General features: G+C 38.5%; 2 protein-coding genes across 3 annotated transcripts; both read left to right on the top strand.

Annotated features, from left to right (window-relative positions):
- Window positions 1–617: 617 nt before the first annotated feature.
- Window positions 618–5555, top strand: LOC124380144 (gamma-glutamylaminecyclotransferase-like). Its single transcript, XM_046840937.1, has 3 exons — window positions 618–776; window positions 4740–4782; window positions 4936–5555. The coding sequence occupies exon 3, from the start codon at window positions 4969–4971 to the stop codon at window positions 5434–5436; it is 468 nt and encodes a 155-aa protein (XP_046696893.1). The 5' UTR covers window positions 618–776; window positions 4740–4782; window positions 4936–4968; the 3' UTR covers window positions 5437–5555.
- Window positions 5556–10029: 4474 nt separating this feature from the next.
- Window positions 10030–17106, top strand: LOC124380569. Of its 2 annotated transcripts, none has more exons than XM_046841684.1 (2): window positions 10030–10532; window positions 15977–17106. In XM_046841684.1, exons 1-2 carry the CDS (start codon window positions 10194–10196, stop codon window positions 17030–17032), a joined length of 1395 nt encoding a protein of 464 aa, XP_046697640.1. In that variant the 5' UTR covers window positions 10030–10193; the 3' UTR covers window positions 17033–17106. The 2 variants fall into 2 exon arrangements, with proteins under 2 accessions (XP_046697640.1, XP_046697650.1); XM_046841694.1 differs by having other exon boundaries at window positions 10030–10247; window positions 15624–17106.
- The last annotated feature ends 1217 nt before the right edge of the window (window positions 17107–18323 follow it).

Consider the following 18323-nt stretch of genomic DNA (forward strand, 5'->3'; position numbering starts at 1 on the left):
AATGATTCATTCATTTTCTACTGGACGCGCATGAGCAAAGCATCTCAAAATCTCCGAAGGTTATATACAGGAAACAGAATACAGAAGTTCATCACATGAGTCCTCCGGTCCGAGTGGTTCACGTGACTCCTATAAACGCTTTGAAATTGATTAATGGATCAAAGGAACGAAATAAACTAAATGGCAAAAAATAAAAGACTTTCAATTTGGAAATCAAGTCACTAAGATGATCCGATCTTAGCATCACTAGATGCACATATGTTTATCTGCACTTGTCAGCATTTGTCAGTTTGCACGATGCTGCTCTTTGCAATTTTGGTAGATGTTAAACTGGAATATATATATATATATATATATATATATATATATATATATATATATATATATATATATATATATATTTATTTATTTATTTATTTATTTATTTTTCCAGTTTAACATCTACCAAAATTGCAAATAGCAACATATATATATATATATATATATATATATATATATATATAGAGAGAGAGAGAGAGAGAGAGAGAGAGAGAGAGACAGGAGGAGGCTTCATTCTTTCTGATTTGACAATTAAAAAGCTTTTTTTTTTTGCTATCGCTATTGAGAGAGGACCTTTATGTTGAAATCCTTCCTTGAAGCTACTACCTGTTCAGCACTTTGCACACACGCTCTTGTGTAATCCACGTTGTTTAAAAAGTGCCTTATAGATACTGTTTGACATTCTGACATATTTTCCCCAAGTATTTTCGGATTAGTAGGACGATTTTAAATTGAAGGTAAGATTTCAGACTGTTTCCACTATTGTTATAAATTTTATATATATATATATATATATATATATATATATATATATATATATATATATATGTATATGTGTGTGTGTATGTCTATATGTATGTATGTATGTATGTGTATATATATATATAGAGAGAGAGAGAGAGAGAGAGAGAGAGAGAGAGAGAGGGAGGGGATGTTTACAAATGCAGCATTTCTGTGCCTGATCTCACAGCATCCTGTTTTACAAAAATGAAAGATAATATACACAACAACACTGCAGTCTAATTGTTAATATGTAAATAATTTACAGATCTGAAGTAATGTATTAACACATTGCTTTTACGTTTAACACTGAGATTTATTGAAAAGATGACCTGATGTTCTCCTGGCACCAAAGTGTACTTTTAAATAAATGATATTTTGTGATGAGATTTTTTTTTTAGTGAATTGCAGCAACACAAAACAACATTCAGCTCATGTTCCAGAAGAAAGTGGGCAAAAGTTATCAAGGGAGCACAATTATTTGCTTAAATTTGGATCTTCTGGATGATTTGCAAATCAAAACATGTTGAAGGAAAAGTTGCTGAAGGCACTTCATGTGTAGATGTCTTCAAACATGGCACAACACACAAACAACTACTTGTATTTATTTGTATTATTTCTATCAAGAACACAGTTAATCAATCAAACAATCAGAGCCAATGAGTAATTGGGTAAAAAAAAAGGTAAAGGAAAATGGATTGTAGTGGAATCATCCATTATTTCTTGGTAATGTAATTACGAATTAGAGTTTTGAAGAAAGAACAAAGAAGTGCACAGAGGAACCTTCTCTCAAAATATAAACGTGTGATCTCAAGTTTATTTCTATAGCGCTTTTCCCAACAGACATTGTCTCAAAGCAGCTTTACAGAAATTAACAGTTAAGATGAATGGTGTGTTTATCCCTGATGAGCAGCCATGGCGACTGTGGCAAGGAAAAACTCCCTTAGATGTAATGAGGAAGAAACCTTAAGAGGAACCAGACTCAAAATGGGAACCTATCCTCATTTGTGTGATAATCAAGAGTGTGAATATAGTCTTTACACAATACAGAACACTGGAGAGTGAGAACTTGAGCACTGGAGTATAAGATTATGAGTAACGTCCTTTCTACAGTCTTCCACAGTCTTTATGGTTATAAAACAGCTCAACATTTGCGATCATCACAGATCCAAAGCAGAAGAGCTTTATATTGCAGAAATGTTACTGTTGTAATATTTGCATCTGAAATGAAATGTTAGGGTTTTTTGTCATTTAAATAAAATAAAATGCGATTTTCTTTTTCTGTCTGTTTTTGCTTCAGATGAATTTTTTCAAACTGTATATAAAGTTTCACTTTCAGTTACTCTAATGCAGATCCTCAAGTTTGTGCTTCAAAGTATTTCCGGCAACAGTGTAAAAACATTTGTGGCCGATTTAGTGACATGATCATTTCCTGGCAACTATTCTCGTATGTGAGCAATTACGAGGAGCAAGAAATGCTAGTCTTTTGTAGCATTTTTGTTTTAATGATTATGCTATAGATAGAGAAACTAAACTCCATAAATCTGCACATTGGCTATTACTGTACTTCTAAATCCTGGTCCTGCAATGTTTTCTAGAAAGTCCATAGCCCTAGCTTGTTAATGTTTTGTTGAGTTTAATAAGATAATATTAAAGGGAGATGTGAAGGGCAGTGGTAGTCCATGATCAGGGTTGAGAAATACTGAAATAAAACACTAAGTACAGGAGCTGGAATGCAACTGCTAAAAATGTAATTAGTTTGATAATAATAATAATACAGTGGAACCCGGTTATGTTGATGTCCTAGGGGGTCGCCAAAAAGCATCGAGGTAACCGATGATCGAGATAAACGAAAATCAAAATGGCGGCAGTATATTAACGTGCTTGAAATTTCTTTATGTACATGATGTGTGTTAATAAATGAGAATGTGCATGCACGTGTTTTTGAAGGGTTTTTTACACAACAGCGTTGCCGCGATTTGTTTGATGAAGGCATGCTATAAAAATACATACAGTACATGTTTATCTGTCAGGAATCCACCTGCCACGCCCTCTTCGGCCCCCTGCAGCGTGTCAGGTGCTTTCTCGGCTGCTTTCTCTGAAGCTCTCGGCTTTAATTGCGCACATATGGTGCTCGTTTATCATCATCACCAGCTCCTATTTAAACTTCCACACTCTCACCGTCCGTTATTGTTGGTATATGTTGGTTCACGGCGGTCGTTGTTATCGCGCATGCGTATCCCGGTACGTGTCTTCCCACCGGCACTCTCTCAACGGCTGCTCTTTTCTTTCCAAAGCCACACCGCGCCCCTACTAACACTACGAACACTAGCACTCACTAACAGCAGAGATTCACCAGTATACAATACAACACCTGTAGCAGCTGTAAGCCTTGATTTTTCCGCCACTTCCGCAAGTTCTTCTGCGGCTGCATCGAGATAACCGACGTTAAATGGCAAATTTTTCCCCTCTTGTGCTCGAGATACTAGGGTTCGGCGACATAAAAAAATCGACATAACCGATAAAAAATGCTTAGAAAAAGCGAGAATTTGGCGGTTCCACTTCAAAAACGTCGACTTAATAGGGTTGTCGAGGTAACCGAGGGCGAGATAACCGGGTTCCACTGTAATATACTAATAATATATACACTAAAGTAAACATTATAAACATTGCTGACACACCAGGAGACTTGAAGTCAATTTAATGTTAAATAAAAAGAATCAAATACAGATAAAAAAAATCTAATACAGTAGAGAACTGGTCCTGGCTAAAATCACCCATTAAAACAACTTATTTCACATTTTGATAGTTTTTAATTATTGAAATGAAAGTTTTGAACCTTTAATGCTGAGAATTCATGCCGTTTACTGAGTAATGATGTAAATTTAAATGCCACCACGCTTCCTATAGCGTTCACATCTAATCACAGTGTCGTCCTTAATAGCAATATCCTTATCAGAAAGGATTTATTTAATCATGTCTCTGAAAGTGTAATAAAATCAGCATCAGAATCTAACCAGTTTAGGTAGCAAACTATGGACATTTACATGGATAAAAAGAAATCCAGACCTGGATATAAAACCCTTAGGTGCATTTAAATAATTTATTGGTCCTGGGTTTGGATGTACATTTCCATGTAGTAACAATAAAACTAGGCTTTGTTGCCGGTTAACTAACTTGAATGGCATAGTAGTGCTTGCACATTGGCTATTACTGTACTTCTAAATCCTGGTCCTGCAATGTTTTCTAAAAAGTCCAAAGCCCTAGCTTGTTAATGTTTTGTTGAGTTTAATAAGGTAATATTAAATGGAGATGTGAAGGGCAGAGGTAGTCCATGATCAGGGTTGAGAAATACTGAAATAAAACACTAAGTACAGGAGCTGGAATGCAACTGCTAAAAAATGTCATTAGTTTGATAATAACAATAATAAATACTAATGTACAGGATATATACATAGATCACTTTATTCATTCCAGAGGGATATTTATGTATTACAGCAGCAGCACACACAAAGAAAAATAATTCGACAGTAATTTACTTTATAGATCAAACAAAAATACATACAAAAATACATAAAGATGCAGTGAGGGTGTGATGTGGTTCAACACAAGCCCATTCAATTTCATATTATTATGCTGTAATGTTAAAAACTTGACAATTTATTACATTAATTTAATGAATTCATTATGATAAATGAAGCCTTTTCTCGTTGATCACATGTACAGCTGTACCTTACCTCCAACATAATAATATTTGTAGAATATAAAGTAAATGGAAAGGAAGTAAATAGATGGTGGTTTAAGTGTTCTTAGGAGATTCTATGATTTGCTCACCTTGGCTTTGAGTCTTTTAACACTCATTTTGCTAATAATATTTATAGCGAAAAAATTAAAACTTTATAATAATTTTTATATTTCAGAACTTTTACTATTGGATTAAAAGATACATTTTCTACAACTCTGGTAAGAGTCTTCCTTGTAAACATATATACCAGTACCATTGCAAATTTTTATCCACACTCCAATCAATTATTCTGTGAAAACAGTTTTTGGAAATGAACAACACTAGACCAGTTAACGATTGTTATTTAATAATGATTTTGTGTCTTCTAAAAGGGGATTCTTAGCTTTCGACTACCAGCTACTCAGATGGCACATATTTTCGTATATGGCACTCTTAAAAAGGGCCAGCCCAACTACTACAGGATGTTGGACACCACTACAGGCAATGCCAAGTTCCTTGGCCGTGCTCGTACTGTTGAGAAATACCCCCTGGTGATAGCCAGCAAGGACAATATCCCCTTCCTCCTCAACATACCTGGAGAGGGACACCGTGTCCAGGGAGAAGTCTACAGTGTGGATGAACCGATGCTGAAGTTTCTTGACCGGTTTGAAAGCTGTCCACAAATGTACCAGCGAACAAAGATCCTGCTTGAGGTGGAGGAGTGGGTTGAAGAAGGAGTGGGGACACCTCAAGTTGGCAGTACCATTGACACATTTGTGTACAGTACGACTACTTACAAGCCTGAGTGGCTCCATTTTCCTACCTATGACAACTATGATTCATATGGTGATCACGGTCTGCAGTATGTAACTCGAGAAGCCAGAGACTCTTGACTAATATTATTGGCTTGTTCTTCTACAGAAATAAACACAGCCATGCAAACATATTTTCCACAATGACCAAAATCATTCCTTTTTGCATTGGAAAATAAAAATAAAGAATTTTAATGCCAGTTCATTCTGTCAGTTTATTCTGTTAGTTAGCATTCCAATTTCTTTATACCAAGAACCATCTATTGGAAGCTATTGGGATTTTTTTTACTCAGAGCCCAACCCATCCTCCAACACATTTTATAGCTACAGTATAATATTGTTAATCTCTTTTTAAAAATATACTCTTCCTCTTTTCCTATTAGGGGTTGCCACAGCGGATCATCTGTCTTTATACCCCCCTGTCCTATACATTTAACGTCTTCCTCCTCTTCGTCCTCCTTCGGCCAACAGTAGCCCAATTTCCACCCTTGCACCCTGTTGGCTAACGATACTTGTGTCGTTGGTAACCCGGGCCTCGACCGATCTGGTACAAATTTCTGATTTGTAATCCGCATATTCGATTTGGCACATGTTTTACACTGGATGCCCTTCCTAAAGCAACCCTCCCCATTTATCCGGGCCTGGGACCGGCACTAAGAGTGCACTGGCTTGTGCAACCCTAATGGCTGGGTTTTAAAAAATATATTATGGATGTGGTGAGGGAAGACATACGTGTAGTTGGGTTGAAATAGGCAGATGTAGAGGACAGGGGGGTATGGAGACGGATGATCTGCTGCGGTGACCCCTAATGGGAAAAGCTGAAAGAACAAGAAGAAGAAGTCGTCAAGTCAAGAAGCTTTTATTGTCATTTCAACCATATAAAGCTGACGCAGTACACAGTGAAATGAAACGTTTCTCCTGAATCCTGGTGCTACATAAGCAGAAGAAGACACTAATTTACCATTAAAACCTACTGAAATATCAATTTCAGCATACAGATCAGCCATAGCATTAAACTCACTGGCAGGTGAAGTGATTAGTAGTGATTATCTCAGTACATTGAGAAAGGGTGTGATAAAGCAGATAAAAATGTGTTTAAATCAGACAAAAATGGGTAAAGTGTCTGAGCAACTTTGATAAGAGCCAACTGTGTAATGGCTGGACAACTGTGTGAAGCATCTCCTAAACAGCACGTCTTATCAAGAGTTCCTGGTACAGTATGAAGTGATTAGTACCTACCAAAAGTGGTCCAAGGAAGGACAATAGGTAAACCTGTGACAGGGTCATGTACATACAAGGCTTTTTGATGTTCATGGGGCTAACCTGCCTGGTCCAATCCCATAGAAGTGTAGCAGAAAATGCTGAAAGTGCTGGCCATAAAAAAAAGGTGTTAGAACACCCAGTTATTACAGCTTACAGTGCCCATGCTGACCTCTGTACACCACCGAAAGCACATTCAGTTTGGACATGAGCATCAAAACTCGACCATGACAGAATGGAAGAAGATAGCTTGGTCTGATGAGTCATGTTTTCCTTTCCTTCATGTGAGCAGCCGGGTCCTTGTGTGTCAAATACCTGGGGAGATGGCACCAGAATGTACTGTACTGTATAAAGAAAGCAACTCGGTGAAGGCAGTATGATACTCCAGGCAATTTTCTGCTGAGAAACCTTGAAATTTTACCATGAAGGAGAATGACATTTCTTCCAGCATGCTTGTTATTTTCAGATGTCAAGGTGCTTCATATATATGGTTTGCCTACTCATAGCCTTACGGTATTAAAAAGAGCTGGTAAATTCAGTTAAATTCTTTTAATTCTTGAATATCAAGAGCGTTCATCCCACACGCACTGTTATTTCTATACATTTCGTTCATGTGTAATTTTCATTGCCATACAATAGTTAATTTCAAAAATGGTAGAATTAACATCAGATTTGATCGAAATTCTCTCATGACTTTTAAACATGCCTGCTCGGGCACAGGACTGACTCCTAATTGCATAGCACATTAACAAGTTTTTTCATGTAATAAAATTATTATTAAATAAACTAATAACACAATCATGATATGGAATTGAATCAGGAGGTCCAAAATTACAGTGTCTGACAAAATCAGGAACCAGTAAGAATATGTTGAGGAAATGTATTGATTTGCATATGATACAGCAGCCAAGAAATTGTGTAAGTATAAGGTTGAACATGTGGAGTGTAGCTATAAACAATTAATACAAAAGTAAGTATAAGTCGTTTTACTTTCATAGGATCTCTTTAGAACGCGTTGAATGCCTGTACAGTGACTAGTAAATTCAGATTTGTCACAAAAGTCTGTTTTAATGAGAAATGCCACTTACACACAAATTATTGGTATTGAAGAAATACAGTGGAACCTCGGGTTACGAATTTAATTGGTTCCGGTACTTTATTCGTAACCTAAAAAGTTCATATCCCGATACGCGTGGATAGAGCGTGGGTGGCGATAAGAAAAGAACCGACTTGCCTGTGATTTTTTTGGTGCGCGACGTTCATATCCCGAAATTTTGTTCGTAACCAGGGGCAAAAATTTTGATGAACTGCGATTCGTAACCTGAATTATACGTATGCCGGGGCGTTCGTAACCCGAGGTTCCACTGTACCAGAAATTGATAAGATAAAAGATATTGGAGACCTGCGATGTTGTATGACAGTGGCATTGAGTAAAAGACAGGAGGTGGAGCTGGAGGTAGCAGAGCTGAAGATGCTGACGTTTTCATTGGAGAGACGACAATGGACAGACTTAGAAATAAGTTTATTAGAGGGACTGCGCATGTTGGATGTTTTGGAGACAAGGTGAGGGAGGAGAGATTGAGATGTTTTGGACATGTGCAGAGGAGGGACATGGGGTATATCGGTGGGAGAATGCTGAGGATGGAGCCACCAGGAAGGAGGAAAAGAGGAAGACCAAGAAGGAGGTTTATAGATGTGGTGAGGGAAGACATGCAGGTAGTTGGTTTGAAAGAGGCAGATGTAGAGGACAGAGTGGTATGGAGACGGATGATCCGCAGTGGCGACCCCTAATGGGAGAAGCTGAAAGAACAAGAAGAAGATTGGAGAAAGCATACTGTATATTGGATATTGGTTCCTGTTACAAAGACTGGAATTGGGTTTGGAAATATATTTGTTTATGGAACAGGATAGACATGCATATAATAAGACAATGTGTTTTTTTATTCTATGATTGGTTTGATTGTATTTATACAGTTATAATATTTACTACTTATGTGGAAGTCATGTGTATGGACATTTTATTGCTTTAGTTAAAACATTTGAAAGCCTTTGTAGTTTTTCACCAGGTTTGCACACACTGCAGGAGGGATTTTGGCCCACTCCTCCACACAGATCTTCTCTAGATCAGTCAGGTTTCTGGCCTGTCGCTAAGAAACAAGGAGTTTGAGCTCCCTCTAAAGATTCTCTATTGGGTTTAGGTCTGGAGACTGGCTAGGCCACGCCAGAACCTTGATATCCTTCTTACAGAGCCACTCCTTGATTATCCTGGCTGTGTGCTTCGGGTCATTGTCATGTTGGAAGACCCAGCCTCGACCCATCTTCAATGCTCTTACTGAGGGAAGGAGGTTGTTCCCCAAAATCTCGCAATACATGGCCCCGGTCATCCTCTCCTTAATACAGTGCAGTCGCCCTGTCCCATGTGCAGAAAAACACCTCCAAAGCATGATGCTACCACCCCCATGCTTCACAGTAGGGATGGTGTTCTTGGGATGGTACTCATCATTCTTCTTCTCCCAAACATGTTTAGTGGAATTATGACCCAAAAGTTCTATGTTGGTCTCATCTGACCACATGACTTTCTCCCATGACTCTGGATCATCCAAATGGTCATTGGCAAACTTAAGACGTGCATGGACGTGCTGGTTTAAGCAGGGGAACCTTCCGTGCCATGCATGATTTCAAACCATGACGTCTTTGGAAACGGTGGTCCCAGCTCTTTTCAGGTCATTGACCAGCTCCTCCCGTGTAGTTCTGGGCTGATTTCTTACCTTCCTCAGGATCATTGAGACCCCACGAGGTGAGATCTTGCATGGAGCCCCAGTCCGAGGGAGATTGACAGTCATGTTTAGTTTCTTCCATTTTCTAATGATTGCTCCAACAGTGGACATTTTTTCACCAAGCTGCTTGGCAATTTCCCCGTAGCCCTTTCCAGCCTTGTGGAGGTGTACAATTTTGTCTCTAGTGTCTTTGGACAGCTCTTTGGTCTTGGCCATGTTAGTAGTTGGATTCTTACTGATTGTATGGGGTGGACAGGTGTCTTTATGCAGCTAACGACCTCCTACAGGTGCATCTAATTTAGGATAATAAATGTAGTGGAGGTGGACATTTTAAAGGCAGACTAACAGGTCTTTTAGGGTCAGAATTCTAGCTGATAGACAGGTGTTTAAATACTTATTTGCAGCTGTATCATACAAATAAATAGTTTATAAAGTCATATATTGTGATTTCTGGATTTTTTTTTTTTAGATTATGTCTCTCACAGTGGACATGCACCTACGATGACGATTTCAGACCCCTCCATGATTTCTAAATGGGAGAAATTGCAAAATAGCAGGGTGTTCAAATACTTATTTTCCTCACTGTATTTCATGGAAAACTGATCATATTTATGTGTTTATATGTATTATAGTATTCATATGTTTTAAGTATTATAGACAAAGACAAAGCAGACAAATTGAGTTTGTTGAGTCATATTTGATAATTAATAAAATACTTTCTACAAATTGTTCAATAAATATTTACAAATGTAAAATATTAATTATTATTTATTTATTTATTTTGCAGATTAAGCTGATAACATGGCCCACCTCCTTTGGAATCCAAGAAAAATTCATATAGGCACAGCCTTTATGGTGTTTACATTGCTTTGTACAATATCAATGTATTTGAAGTACAGTAAATTTGTCATTCAAAAAGCAGGCCAACCTACCCCTAGAGCTGCAATCCAGAAGCCTTCCACATTTTCAAATTCGGCTTGTCCAGCATCTATTTCAACCATGAGCATAACACCTATTAGAGACACCAGATCCCTAATGCTGTCTGCTTTCGTCAGTGATGATTCAAATGGACAGGCAAATATCCTAACCATAATGAACCAGACCCATTCTGAACTATTTACCTGTATATTCTGCTGTTACCAGCAGGGACTCAGTATATCGCCTGTCAAACTGGACACGCACGTTGATATACTCTTCCTCTTTTCCTATTAGGGGTTGCCACAGCGGATCATCTGTCTTTATACCCCCCTGTCCTATACATTTAACGTCTTCCTCCTCTTCGTCCTCCTTCGGCCAACAGTAGCCCAATTTCCACCCTTGCACCCTGTTGGCTAACGATACTTGTGTCGTTGGTAACCCGGGCCTCGACCGATCTGGTACAAATTTCTGATTTGTAATCCGCATATTCGATTTGGCACATGTTTTACACTGGATGCCCTTCCTAAAGCAACCCTCCCCATTTATCCGGGCCTGGGACCGGCACTAAGAGTGCACTGGCTTGTGCAACCCTAATGGCTGGGTTTTAAAAAATATATTATGGATGTGGTAAGGGAAGACATACGTGTAGTTGGGTTGAAATAGGCAGATGTAGAGGACAGGGGGGTATGGAGACGGATGATCTGCTGCGGTGACCCCTAATGGGAAAAGCTGAAAGAACAAGAAGAAGAAGTCGTCAAGTCAAGAAGCTTTTATTGTCATTTCAACCATATAAAGCTGACGCAGTACACAGTGAAATGAAACGTTTCTCCTGAATCCTGGTGCTACATAAGCAGAAGAAGACACTAATTTACCATTAAAACCTACTGAAATATCAATTTCAGCATACAGATCAGCCATAGCATTAAACTCACTGGCAGGTGAAGTGATTAGTAGTGATTATCTCAGTACATTGAGAAAGGGTGTGATAAAGCAGATAAAAATGTGTTTAAATCAGACAAAAATGGGTAAAGTGTCTGAGCAACTTTGATAAGAGCCAACTGTGTAATGGCTGGACAACTGTGTGAAGCATCTCCTAAACAGCACGTCTTATCAAGAGTTCCTGGTACAGTATGAAGTGATTAGTACCTACCAAAAGTGGTCCAAGGAAGGACAATAGGTAAACCTGTGACAGGGTCATGTACATACAAGGCTTTTTGAAGTTCATGGGGCTAACCTGCCTGGTCCAATCCCATAGAAGTGTAGCAGAAAATGCTGAAAGTGCTGGCCATAAAAAAAAGGTGTTAGAACACCCAGTTATTACAGCTTACAGTGCCCATGCTGACCTCTGTACACCACCGAAAGCACATTCAGTTTGGACATGAGCATCAAAACTCGACCATGACAGAATGGAAGAAGATAGCTTGGTCTGATGAGTCATGTTTTCCTTTCCTTCATGTGAGCAGCCGGGTCCTTGTGTGTCAAATACCTGGGAGATGGCACCAGAATGTACTGTACTGTATAAAGAAAGCAACTCGGTGAAGGCAGTATGATACTCCAGGCAATTTTCTGCTGAGAAACCTTGAAATTTTACCATGAAGGAGAATGACATTTCTTCCAGCATGCTTGTTATTTTCAGATGTCAAGGTGCTTCATATATATGGTTTGCCTACTCATAGCCTTACGGTATTAAAAGAGCTGGTAAATTCAGTTAAATTCTTTTAATTCTTGAATATCAAGAGCGTTCATCCCACACGCACTGTTATTTCTATACATTTCGTTCATGTGTAATTTTCATTGCCATACAATAGTTAATTTCAAAAATGGTAGAATTAACATCAGATTTGATCGAAATTCTCTCATGACTTTTAAACATGCCTGCTCGGGCACAGGACTGACTCCTAATTGCATAGCACATTAACAAGTTTTTTCATGTAATAAAATTATTATTAAATAAACTAATAACACAATCATGATATGGAATTGAATCAGGAGGTCCAAAACTACAGTGTCTGACAAAATCAGGAACCAGTAAGAATATGTTGAGGAAATGTATTGATTTGCATATGATACAGCAGCCAAGAAATTGTGTAAGTATAAGGTTGAACATGTGGAGTGTAGCTATAAACAATTAATACAAAAGTAAGTATAAGTCGTTTTACTTTCATAGGATCTCTTTAGAACGCGTTGAATGCCTGTAAAGTGACTAGTAAATTCAGATTTGTCACAAAAGTCTGTTTTAATGAGAAATGCCACTTACACACAAATTATTGGTATTGAAGAAATACAGTGGAACCTCGGGTTACGAATTTAATTGGTTCCGGTACTTTATTCGTAACCTAAAAAGTTCATATCCTGATACGCGTGGATAGAGCGTGGGTGGCGATAAGAAAAGAACCGATTTGCCTGTGATTTTTTTGGTGCGCGACGTTCATATCCCGAAATTTTGTTCGTAACCAGGGGCAAAAATTTTGATGAACTGCGATTCGTAACCTGAATTATACGTATGCCGGGCGTTCAGAACCCGAGGTTCCACTGTACCAGAAATCGATAAGATAAAAGATATTGGAGACCTGCGATGTTGTATGACAGTGGCATTGAGTAAAAGACAGGTGGTGGAGCTGGAGGTAGCAGAGCTGAAGATGCTGACGTTTTCATTGGAGAGACGACAATGGACAGACTTAGAAATAAGTTTATTAGAGGGACTGCGCATGTTGGATGTTTTGGAGACAAGGTGAGGGAGGAGAGATTGAGATGTTTTGGACATGTGCAGAGGAGGGACATGGGGTATATCGGTGGGAGAATGCTGAGGATGGAGCCACCAGGAAGGAGGAAAAGAGGAAGACCAAGAAGGAGGTTTATAGATGTGGTGAGGGAAGACATGCAGGTAGTTGGTTTGAAAGAGGCAGATGTAGAGGACAGAGTGGTATGATCCGCAGTGGTGACCCCTAATGGGAGAAGCTGAAAGAACAAGAAGAAGATTGGAGAAAGCATACTGTATATTGGATATTGGTTCCTGTTACAAAGACTGGAATTGGGTTTGGAAATATATTTGTTTATGGAACAGGATAGACATGCATATAATAAGACAATGTGTTTTTTTATTCTATGATTGATTTGATTGTATTTATACAGTTATAATATTTACTACTTATGTGGAAGTCATGTGTATGGACATTTTATTGCTTTAGTTAAAACATTTGAAAGCCTTTGCACTCAAAAATCAGGATTTTAGTATCAGTCTTGGTATCAGGCACAAAGAAGCCTTTTAAAAAAAGTAAAAACTTAAAAGTTCTGGACTTTGTTGATGAAATTTTAGCAAAGTTACAGTCAAGCATTACAAACATTATACAAAATTCCAATGCCATTATACAAAAAGTAAGAGACTGTTGAGTGTTTCACAACACGTAATTTAAACAAGCAAAAAAAATGGTCTTGAACATGCTGGCTACAGTGCAAGTGCAAGGAATATTGTAGCTATTAATATGAAAATGGAAATACTGGGTATACAGTTAGGAAAATAAGTATTTGAACACCCTGCTATTTTGCAAGTTCTCCCACTTAGAAATCATGGAGGGGTCTGAAATTGTCATCGTAGGTGCATGTCCACTTTAAGAGACATAATCTAAAAAAAAAAATATCCAGAAATCACAATGTATGATTTTTTAAACTATTTATTTGTATGATACAGCTGCAAATAAGTATTTGAACACCTGAGAAAGTCAATGTTAATATTCGGTACAGTAGCCTTTGTTTGCAATTACAGAGGTCAAACGTTTCCTGTAGTTTTTCACCAGGTTTGCACACACTGCAGGAGGGATTTTGGCCCACTCCTCCACACAGATCTTCTCTAGATCAGTCAGGTTTCTGGCCTGTCGCTAAGAAACAAGGAGTTTGAGCTCCCTCCAAAGATTCTCTATTGGGTTTAGGTCTGGAGACTGGCTAGGCCACGCCAGAACCTTGATATGCTTCTTACAGAGCCACTCCTTGATTATCCTGGCTGTGTGCTTCGGGTCATTGTCATGTTGGAAGACCCAGCCTCGACCCATCTTCAATGCTCTAACTGAAGAAAGGAGGTTGTTCCCCAAAATCTCGCAATACATGGCCCCGGTCATCCTCTCCTTAATACAGTGCAGTCGCCCTGTCCCATGTGCAGAAAAACACCTCCAAAGCATGATGCTACCACCCCCATGCTTCACAGTAGGGATGGTGTTCTTGGGATGGTACTCATCATTCTTCTTCTCCCAAACATGTTTAGTGGAATTATGACCCAAAAGTTCTATTTTGGTCTCATCTGACCACATGACTTTCTCCCATGACTCTGGATCATCCAAATGGTCATTGGCAAACTTAAGACGTGCATGGACGTGCTGGTTTAAGCAGGGGAACCTTCCGTGCCATGCATGATTTCAAACCATGACGTCTTAGTGTATTACCAACAGTAACTTTGGAAACGGTGGTCCCAGCTCTTTTCAGGTAATTGACCAGCTCCTCCCGTGTAGTTCTGGGCTGATTTCTTACCTTCCTCAGGATCATTGAGAACCCACGAGGTGAGATCTTGCATGGAGCCCCAGTCCGAGGGAGATTGACAGTCATGTTTAGCTTCTTCCATTTTCTAATGATTGCTCCAACAGTGGACCTTTTTTCACCAAGCTGCTTGGCAATTTCCCCGTAGCCCTTTCCAGCCTTGTGGAGGTGTACAATTTTGTCTCTAGTGTCTTTGGACAGCTCTTTGGTCTTGGCCATGTTAGTAGTTGGATTCTTACTGATTGTATGGGGTGGACAGGTGTCTTTATGCAGCTAACGACCTCCTACAGGTGCATCTAATTTAGGATAATAAATGTAGTGGAGGTGGACATTTTAAAGGCAGACTAACAGGTCTTTTAGGGTCAGAATTCTAGCTGATAGACAGGTGTTTAAATACTTATTTGCAGCTGTATCATACAAATAAATAGTTTATAAAGTCATATATTGTGATTTCTGGATTTTTTTTTTTAGATTATGTCTCTCACAGTGGACATGCACCTACGATGACGATTTCAGACCCCTCCATGATTTCTAAGTGGGAGAAATTGCAAAATAGCAGGGTGTTCAAATACTTATTTTCCTCACTGTATTTCATGGAAAACTGATCATATTTATGTGTTTATATGTATTATAGTATTCATATGTTTTAAGTATTATAGACAAAGACAAAGCAGACAAATTGAGTTTGTTGAGTCATATTTGATAATTAATAAAATACTTTCTACAAATTGTTCAATAAATATTTACAAATGTAAAATATTAATTATTATTTATTTATTTATTTTGCAGATTAAGCTGATAACATGGCCCACCTCCTTTGGAATCCAAGAAAAATTCATATAGGCACAGCCTTTATGGTGTTTACATTGCTTTGTACAATATCAATGTATTTGAAGTACAGTAAATTTGTCATTCAAAAAGCAGGCCAACCTACCCCTAGAGCTGCAATCCAGAAGCCTTCCACATTTTCAAATTCGGCTTGTCCAGCATCTATTTCAACCATGAGCATAACACCTATTAGAGACACCAGATCCCTAATGCTGTCTGCTTTCGTCAGTGATGATTCAAATGGACAGGCAAATATCCTAACCATAATGAACCAGACCCATTCTGAACTATTTACCTGTATATTCTGCTGTTACCAGCAGGGACTCAGTATATCGCCTGTCAAACTGGACACGCACGTTGATAATTTTGGATTCCCTTTTGTGACCACAGATGCATTTTGTAACATAGAGCCAACATGCAATGCCACACACATAACCATTTCGAGACCAAAGAACCTTCTGGAAATTCATAGTCACCTTTATTTGCCTATACACAAGCTTCTGCTGAATAGGAGGGACTTTGACGTGGACTTAACGCTATGCATTTCTTGCTTGTTTGGAGGATATAATAATGTCCTTCAGTTTGTGCAGACTATAGAGACATACAAGCTTCTCGGTGTGGAACACGTGGTTATCTACAACAACAGCTGTGGCCCAGACCTAGAGAGAGTCTTGCGCAGCTACGAGGAAGATGGCATTCTGGAAATCATTCCCTGGCCTATCGATCACTTTCTGAAACCATCCAAAGGCTGGAACCATGAGTTGCACTCAGGCGAAGTACACTACTATGGGCAACAGGCCACATTAAACGACTGCATTCACAGGAACAGGCAGAGGTCCAAATACGTGATTTTGACGGACGCCGATGAAATCATCATGCCGTATCAACACTCATCTCTGAACCAACTCATGACTAAACTCCAGCAAAACAACCCTCACGTGGTGGCTTTCATCTTTTGGGCCCATGTCTTCTCCAAAGAAATTACCAGAGGCAGTGAGAGATTTGACTTTCCTGAGTGGAGGAATGTCCCTGGTGTCAATATACTGAGACACATCCACAAGGAACCCTTAAAGTGGTGGGTCAACAACAATAGCAAGATGATAGTTGACCCAAGAAAGGTGATGCAGGCATCTGTCCACATTGTTCATAAAATCAATGGAAAGTCCATCTGGGTGCCTCGAGATTTGGCTATTGTCATGCACACTGCTAAACCCAAGCGTCCTGAATTGGGCATTGAGAAGCTGATCAAGGACAATAAGATTTGGGATTATGCAGAAAGACTGATACCAAATGTAAATAAAGTGCTGCACAAGGCTGGGATTTTAAAGTGGGAAAAAAATGAAAAAAAGGTAAACACGGCTAGTCGTTAGAATTTTTGTACCTGCTTTTTTTTTTTTATTATAAAAAGAAAGATCATCATTTAAAAAAAAATAAATAAATAAATCACAACTCTGTAAACTTGTTTTTTATTGTGGATTCATATGCACTACTCAGTTTAAACATATGGAACAGCTTGTGTGCAATACTCTCATTAGGTCCCTGTGGCTGTTAGGTGTTTACTTGAATTGACGTACTAGGGGTAGACGAGGGATTGTAAGATTCACTGATAGGTGCATCGACATAAAGGTTAACAATGTGATGCGACGATTAAACAAAATGTGCATTTGTTGGCATTTGTATCGAAATGCAGCGTTTTTTTTTAATTTTTAATAGATTTATTTATATAAATATTAGATGTTCTATAGCTCTACAAAAAGTAAGTGACCAATAATTTGTGATCAATATTTTATATGTAAATTAAACAGTTTCTTAAGCGCATTCTCTCTGCACTACTGATGCTACGTGAACATGACGTTTCACAAACTACAGAGACCAAGGCATTTTCTAAATCACATAGAATACAGATTGACATGGTAGAGGTAGAGCTGCATCTTCCTGGAGACAGAACGGGACACATTTTTTTCTTTTTTTTTCAGTACAAAAAACCTTGTACGTAAGTAACTGTCTGTATGAACCAAAGAAATAAAAAATAAAGTATCTGTCTTTTTCTTTTTCTTTCGGCTGCTCCCATTAAGGGTCGCCACAGCGGATCATCCGTCTCAAAAAAATGAACTATTTGTTTCCATAAAAGTTAACCATTGCATCGTACTGCATTAAATCAATTCGAAATCGGATCACACTGCATTGTAATAGCTGGTTCATTTGTTTCTTTAAAGTATTGTATTGTTGTACCGTCGTATCGGCTTCAGTTACAAAGATGCACATTACTAATGTAGACTGTCAAATGTTAAATCCTGAAATAAAATGTGAACATTTTCACATGGAACTTTTAATGACTTTCTTTGATGAAGAATTGATATATTGGTATCAAATGCTGTGAAATCATTCATTATAGTGCATTATATCCATTATAGTGGATACATTATAATGCATAAGCAAAGTAATGGAGAGTGTGTTAGAGAAGTGAAGAAAAGAGTGCAGGCAGGGTGGAGTGGGTGGAGAAGAGTGACAGCAGAAGTGATTTGTAAAAGAAGAGTATCTGTAAGAGTGAAAGGGAAAGTTTATAGGACTGTGGTGAGACCTGCGATGTTGTATGGATTAGAGACAGTGGCATTGAGTAAAAGACAGGAGGTGGAGCTGGAGGTAGCAGAGCTGAAGATG

This window comes from Silurus meridionalis, chromosome 3 (genome assembly GCF_014805685.1).
Source record: "Silurus meridionalis isolate SWU-2019-XX chromosome 3, ASM1480568v1, whole genome shotgun sequence".
In the NCBI taxonomy this organism is placed as follows: domain Eukaryota; kingdom Metazoa; phylum Chordata; class Actinopteri; order Siluriformes; family Siluridae; genus Silurus; species Silurus meridionalis.